Here is a 6,739-nt window from a genome sequence, read left to right on the forward strand (position 1 = left end):
AAAGCACAATAATGAAAAATGTATACACCCACATATCTCCTAGATTTTATTTTTAATAATAATTTTCAGATAACCATGGCTGGTAAGCAATGACAATTTTTTTTTTATGAAAGACTACTGGACAGTTGTATTTAGGTTTTACAAATTTGCATTGATTCATCCATAATGGTTTGTATACAAAAGATTTAGGGACATTTGTATTTAACTTGAGTGTGGAGGAAATGACCTGGCTGCCATGGTTATCCAAAAATAATTAAAAAAATATAACAGCACACAAATGCACAAGGACCAACAAACCGCAGGGCAATATAAATTAATGAAACCTATCTAAAAAAAAAAAAAAAAAAAAAAACGTGCAAACATCCGACTAAAAACACTGCCTCAAAACACACGCCGCCAAAATTAGCTTGAAATCTTTTATTTAACCGTTATAAAATTGCTTTCAGACACCTGTTAAAACATCCAACAGATCCAAGAAGTTCATTTTCTCTACAAACAACTCACTTGATTCCAATGTCTTGCAGGGCTTTGTTTCAAATACAACAATTACAACATTAGATTCATTAAAAAAAAACAAAAAAAACATTCACATAACATGAGCTGAGCCATCTCAAGTTGAAGTTAGGTATTGAATCAAGTCAAGAACTGAAGTTCTTCCAAACAGGCACACGCACAAATAAAGCTGTCGACCAACATGCATACGTTGACAAAGTATTTTTCATCAAGGCCAAAAAAAAAGAAAAAAAGGTAAGCCAGCACCCCAAATGAAAACCCTCCTTACAGTAGAATAATAATTATCCCTCTGGCTTGGAAAAAGTACCCTAAAAAAAGCAATTCAAATGCAGCAAGATACAAAGATAAAAGCGGAGCTCGCAAAATGCAGAAAAACTTCCAGCCATTTGCTCAAACTCAAAAGGTGGAATGTTCTTTTCCAAGTGAGTTAAGCTTGATTTTCACACAAGTGAGTCAGCGAGGCTCAACGCGACTTGGGGACTCCTCCCACTCAAAAGGAACATTCAAGCAAGCTTGCTCATCGAAGAAGAAGAAAAAAAAAAAAGCCTTTCAACGACCACACTGAAAAATGCTGCCCACTCGCTGTGGATTTTGAGCAGATCGACCGAGTTCGAACCCAACCCAAAGTTCGGCTTAGTCGGACCGCAGCAATCGGATGTGCTGCCTCCCTTTAACGAGCTTCACCTGATTGGACGCCAAAAGCTGACGATGTCATGTCGCAGTCCCGGCGTAGCGGCAGTGATGTTCAACTTCTTTGGTTCCTCTTTCCCAGCGGACGCTTCATTAGGCACACCTGTTCCCTCAAAATGTCGCCACGTGTGACGCGTGGAACATTTCAAATGAAAAGCGACTTAAATTGTCTCCTTAGTAACCGATCTCAATAAAATGCCCGCTAAAGTCACACTGTCTAGCTGCCGGCGACTCACAACGGCGTACACAATGTTGGAATCGGGACACAAAAACTTTTCTCGTGTTGGGGGGATATGGTGGAAATTTGCATTTTCTTTACTAAGGTTTGTCCCCATTTGCTTCGGACCATCAAGTACACTTCCAGGTCACTCGTACAAATAGAAATACATACAAACAGACCGTGTGTGCACTATGTCACACAAACACACACACTCACACGGATTAGCCGGCTCGTACCCACGCGCTGCATCACAGTCCACCGAGCAACAAGAGACACAGAAGTCTCGTCCGCGAGTGTCCGCTACGCCAAGCCCATCTCCTCCAACACGCTCCTGGGCGACTCATCTTCCTGTGTGGTGGGAAAAAAGACATGAGAAGAACAAATGGAGAGTGAGGTGAAGGGGGGGAAAAAAAAAAAAAAAAAAGACCTCCTGCAGGATGTCAGCTTGCTCGATGGCTTTGAGGACGCTCTTCTTGGATGTATCCTGGATCTCTCCTCCCATCAGGAACTCATCCAGGATGAAGTAGGCCTTCTCGAAATTGAAGATGATGTCCAGCTCGCACACCTGAGCGAGTACACGACATCAGAGGGAGCAGACTTGGACACGTGGGACACAAACGCACACAACTTACGCTGCCAAAGTATTTATCCAAGAGTTCGACAAAGCGATGGATGACTTCCAGCGTGATGAGCTCGTTGTCGTGCTCCTCCACAGCGCAGCAGAAATACAAGCTGGCGTACCTGCGCAGTATTTTTGAGGCATCTTACGCTTGCAGTGGTTGCGTGGTCAAATGTTTACAACATTTTAGTGGAGTCAAAAAACCTTTTATAGACAATTTTGAGGTCCCGCCACTCCAGGAAGCTGCACATTTTGGGTTTGCGGGCGAGCACGATCTGCATCAGCTCCCTGACCATCTTCTTCTTGTCGCGCTCGGCCGTGGCTGTGTACCACTTCTGCAGCCGCAGCTTGCCCTGTCGACTGAACAGCAGCATGAAGCGCATCTGGGGAGGTACAAGAAAAGGCTGCATATGAATTCAATTTGCTCGGGTTGAAGATCCAAGACCAGACGGTCGGTTATGAATTGAGAGTGGAATTAAAATATTCAGGTTTTTGAAGGTTCATGGCCCATTGCGGCAATCTTCTGGTGTGCTAGGCCGCCTTGAAGCCGCAAAGGACAGACGAGCGCCGTCTAACTCCTCGGTCAGCTCATCAGTGCGGCACTGATATTAGTCATTCTACTCAGAGGAGAAAGAATGTATGTTGACTTTGAGTACTATATTGTCTATCTTTGCCGTGATGCGTAATTTGTGTTCAATCAGTTGCGTAAAGGATTAAAGCGCTTTGACTTAGATACAATTTTGCGTTAGCATTGTTTGCAATACTCAGAGTGTCTTGGTTAGATGTTACAATCAAATGGATTTCAACTGGGAATGGCGATAAAGAACTTAAAAGTTCAAGAATGATCCCTTCTATTAAATTCTTGCTGAAATTTCCAAAATGACACCTAGTATCTATCTCAAGGCACCACATTATTTTTGTATTTACTAATGTATTAATAAATATTGACTGAGCAACTGTACACAAATTGGGCATATGAATCTAGTATTTACTTGAAACTTCAACTGACATGTGATTAGAACTTTTCAAAAGAATACTCAACATTATTGACAAAACGCTCTCATTGTTGACAGCGACGACTGCCTGGAGCTTTAACGCCCCGAAACTGAAGGGCTCTTTAATTGTACATATACTTAAAATTCGACTTTTTAAATTTTGGACCACGACATACCAGGATAGAAAATCACTGGGTTGGTTCTAAGCATCTATTTCGCCGCGAACGCGCTACCAGATGCCAGGTGAGAAGGTAGCGCAGGTAAGGGGCCACTTCCTGAAACCTTACACCTTCCTAGCATTAGCATAAGCACACGTAGTGTAGTGGCTCCTCTCTCCCGGCGAAAACGAACAACTTACCATTTTCCGAATGTTTTGGATCGATACCGCGACCGTTTCAGCGCACCTGTCCCTCGGAAAGTACCCCACGGGGTAATTCGTTCACGCTGCGGTTAGTGTTGATACTTGTTCATGTCTGCCAGGTACTGTGTGCGAGTGAGGACACATTACACAGTAAAGTACAGTAGAGGAAAAAATTATCACCTCCTTCACCGAAGCAGGGTTAAGCCCCACTGAGCATGCGCAGCCGGCTTCTTCACGGCTTCCAAAGCGGTTGGGGACTCGAGGACTCAGTGCACGAGCGCTATCTAGTGCACAGTTTTAGTACTACGTGTTACGTGGCTCGGTCAAATTGAGCCATACGGTCTTGCATTTGGCTAGTTGGCGCAGAAAAGCCCCAACAATGGACTATTTTGTGTATTTATTAAAGAATTTTATTTGCAATTGTTACAGAAACGTTTTACTGCAAAAAAGAAATTAGTTTTAGGTGAAACTAATGTTATTCTTCTGGTGTGGCATTAATATGTATACTATCGTAGATGTTAATCAATCAATATATCAACTGTTTGTGATTTATCACAAACTGTGACAATTACACAAACACTGTTTCATTGGAATTTACATTTTAGCATTAAAAGGATTTTGAGGTTTGTGAGTGTAACGTCAATTTTTTTCATGTTTGGATGTTTCATTCCAGTTCAGGCATATCTTCATATCCCTCCTCTTCCTGCTGCTTCTTGAGTTCCTCCATCTTCTCCTCGGCTTTCCTCTCGTTCTCTATGGCCTTCCTCATCTCCTCCTCTACCTCTTCCCTCTTTACATTCTGCACCTCTTTCACGTCAGCCCGTCGTTCGCCTCCGCCCGCCTCCACTTGCGTCTTTGTCGGCGCCGTGTCGTAGGCCCACTCCTCGTCCGAGTCGCTGATGTCATCGTCGTCGATGTCCCAGTCGGGATGTTGCGACTCCTGGGCGTCGTCGGCCGTGGGCTCCGGCTCGGGTTTGTAGTTGGGGTCCTCCAGTTTGCCCCACGACACCTGGTCAGCTTTGCGGAGGGTGATCTCTACTTTGGATGGGACCATGTTGACAACACTATGCTGGACACTGATGACCTGAGAGCACGGAACAGGGACGATCAGGAGAAAAGCCGTTCTGATAGAAATTTAGTATTCACGCACCCCCCAAAGGTGAAAGTCTCTCTTGAAGATCTTGTCGCTCTCAAACTGGACATGACAGGAGACCACCGTCCCATTGGCCTCGATGCAGCTGTACTCGGCGTTGGCGTTTTTGGCGTAGATCGTCACCACGACGGTGTTCGCCGTCTGGTGCCAGTCATGTCGACACGCCACCTTCTTCTTGTCCTGTCGAGATGTTCGCAAAAGTCACTCACAAGCACAGTGGAATTTTTTTTTCACATATTTCCTCGCTGCAAACCTGCTTGGGGACCCAACGGTGTTTTCCGGCTGTGCAGCCCTTCTGGTCCAGGAAGGCATTGAAGTCTACGGTCCTAATGCAGCAGCAGCTCCAGTACTTGTATCTGAGGTTGAAAGTCACAGATGCATCAGCTGGGATGATCCTAACTGCAGTTTTTTGTTTTGCATTTACCCCTCATGGAAGACCGGCGCACCAGGATGGTGCGTGCAGACCTCCAGGTCAGTTTCTGGGCCCTGATAGATCTGAACACATAAAAAAAATTATAGACCGATCCTCAAAGTCTGGGATGGATGATGGGCTTCTGGAAAGATAGACAAGAAAAGTTTCACTTACTGTTTTGCATCCTGAATTCTTGCATCGCGTGCCTTGCACCACATCTTGGCTCTCTAGCAAAAACAAAAAAATCAATCCAATTGTTGACAAAAACTGCAAAGCCTAAACTAGCATTTAACCGATAGCCACCTTTCTTCTCCTTTTCCGCCTTCTCGTTCAAGTTCAGCTTCTCCAGCTCCTTCGCGAGGGACGGCGCCACCTTCAGGGGCAATTTGGTCTTGGGTTCGTCTGATCTGTGCTCATGCACCACATTTTATATTTAAAAAATCTGACGGAAAAAAAACGGCAATGACAGGCGACACACCTTGGTCTCTCTCTCTGTAGCTTTTCAGAAGATTTGGGTCCCTGGTAGATGATCTCCTGGCCGTTGCCGTGGTTACTGTCAGCCTTGTCGGACGACACTTCGGGCAGCAAAGGCTCTTGGGGCTTTTCGTTGCTGTGGTGCCCGCGGGTGCAGCCCTGTAAGTAAATAATAAAAAAAAAATGATGCAAAAAAACAAATCATAACATCAAAACAGCCTTTAAAGAGTTTTACCTTGATGGAGAGAAATTCCGAGAAGTCTGTTGTCCTCTTGCGGCAGCATGACCAACCCTGAAAGAAGCATCGAAAGATTTTTTTTTTTTTTTTTTGGGAGGGTTGTTTTTTCGTTGCACCTTGACAAACATTACCTTGAGCGCATCGTGGAAAATCGGGTTTCCGGGATGGAAGAGACAGGAATCTTTTCAAAGAGAGACAGAAAGCAAGGTTGCTGCAACTATGTCCACAATGTGACTGTCAAAATAGTTTTTGGCAGAGGATAAAGAATATATGCCTGGGAGGTTTATTGAACTGTCTAGCTGGTTTGTTTTTAAATAATTATTTTCAAAGCATTATAATAACGCTAAATCAATCCGTCGATTGCGGTTCTTGTTACTTGTTAGCAGTGTTGCCACAGTGAGCTTGAAAAAAAAAAGAACTTTAACTTCACTAATTAGTTAAAGATACGGCAGTCAGATAAATGAGGAAAGGTGACATTTTATAAGTTGTTACGAAAAAAAAAGTTAATCATTAATCATGTGTTATTGACAGGCTATTAGCATTAAGCTAGCAAACGTTAGGGGGTTCTTTTTACACACAAAGTAATTATTTTGTTTTTTATTGAATTTGAAAGTACGGCAAAATAAAACCGTTGCTACCCACGATCTGAGGAACAATGAATGAACTTGCTGAACGACACGTGGGTCCACAGATTCATCTGGAATTTCCTGAGAGACACTCACCATCCTTGTTGTTGTTTGCATCAAAAGTCTGCCCGCAGCCTTTGTTGTAGCACAGCAGCGCCATGTCGACTCTCCCGCCGTGGCTCCGACTTCCTCTTGTAGTCCAGGAGCCGCTTCTCCAGAAGTTTCTATGATCGGGAGAGGTCCAGAAGGCGAAAAGGAAGGCCACCCCCTATGAACACTTCTCTTTCTGGCTGGGAGAAAGACAAAAATAGCAGCTCACCTCCCTCCTCCTGTCGTGCTACAGCTGTTGTGGTTTATCTGCAAGCCGGGGGGGGACATTCCTTGTTTGGGGGGGCGGTCAGCTGTCACTCTAGGCCCGGTCCTTGGAGACTAGCTGCA

At 44.4% G+C, this 6,739-nt stretch overlaps 2 protein-coding genes across 3 annotated transcripts; both read right to left on the bottom strand.

Moving 5' to 3' along the window:
- Positions 1-402: 402 nt before the first annotated feature.
- On the bottom strand, positions 403-3,619 carry ap1s1 (adaptor related protein complex 1 subunit sigma 1). The gene is made up of 5 exons (XM_088394778.1): positions 3,396-3,619; positions 2,247-2,425; positions 2,056-2,164; positions 1,851-1,988; positions 403-1,771 (listed from the first exon to the last, which is right to left on the bottom strand). The coding sequence occupies exons 1-5, from the start codon at positions 3,396-3,398 to the stop codon at positions 1,724-1,726; spliced, it is 477 nt and encodes a 158-aa protein (XP_088250904.1). The 5' UTR covers positions 3,399-3,619; the 3' UTR covers positions 403-1,723.
- Positions 3,620-3,842: 223 nt separating this feature from the next.
- Positions 3,843-6,676, bottom strand: LOC148403368 (cysteine and histidine-rich domain-containing protein 1). 2 transcript variants are annotated; one of them, XM_088394758.1, is made up of 11 exons: positions 6,621-6,676; positions 6,398-6,525; positions 5,807-5,856; positions 5,673-5,729; positions 5,442-5,596; positions 5,267-5,370; positions 5,138-5,190; positions 4,976-5,046; positions 4,805-4,907; positions 4,549-4,731; positions 3,843-4,482 (listed from the first exon to the last, which is right to left on the bottom strand). In XM_088394758.1, the coding sequence occupies exons 2-11, from the start codon at positions 6,459-6,461 to the stop codon at positions 4,063-4,065; spliced, it is 1,260 nt and encodes a 419-aa protein (XP_088250884.1). In that variant the 5' UTR covers positions 6,462-6,525; positions 6,621-6,676; the 3' UTR covers positions 3,843-4,062. The 2 variants fall into 2 exon arrangements, with proteins under 2 accessions (XP_088250884.1, XP_088250893.1); XM_088394767.1 differs by lacking the exon at positions 6,621-6,676 and having other exon boundaries at positions 6,398-6,606.
- Between the last annotated feature and the right edge of the window lie 63 nt (positions 6,677-6,739).

This window comes from Syngnathus floridae, chromosome 1 (genome assembly GCF_059516105.1).
Source record: "Syngnathus floridae isolate MCC-2025c chromosome 1, RoL_Sflo_1.0, whole genome shotgun sequence".
Taxonomy (NCBI): Eukaryota; Metazoa; Chordata; class Actinopteri; order Syngnathiformes; family Syngnathidae; genus Syngnathus; species Syngnathus floridae.

Coding starts and splice junctions, on each gene's coding strand:
- ap1s1 (XM_088394778.1), bottom strand. Junction 2,165..2,246: donor CTCAAAATTGTCTATAAAAG/GTTTTTTGACTC, acceptor AATACTGCGCAG/GTACGCCAGCTTGTATTTCT. Junction 1,989..2,055: donor TGGATAAATACTTTGGCAGC/GTAAGTTGTGTG, acceptor GTACTCGCTCAG/GTGTGCGAGCTGGACATCAT.
- LOC148403368 (XM_088394758.1), bottom strand. CDS start 6,461: ATGGCGCTGCTGTGCTACAACAAAGGCTGCGGGCAGACTTTTGATGCA. Junction 5,730..5,806: donor TTTTCCACGATGCGCTCAAG/GTAATGTTTGTC, acceptor TGCTTCTTTCAG/GGTTGGTCATGCTGCCGCAA. Junction 5,597..5,672: donor CGGAATTTCTCTCCATCAAG/GTAAAACTCTTT, acceptor ATTTACTTACAG/GGCTGCACCCGCGGGCACCA.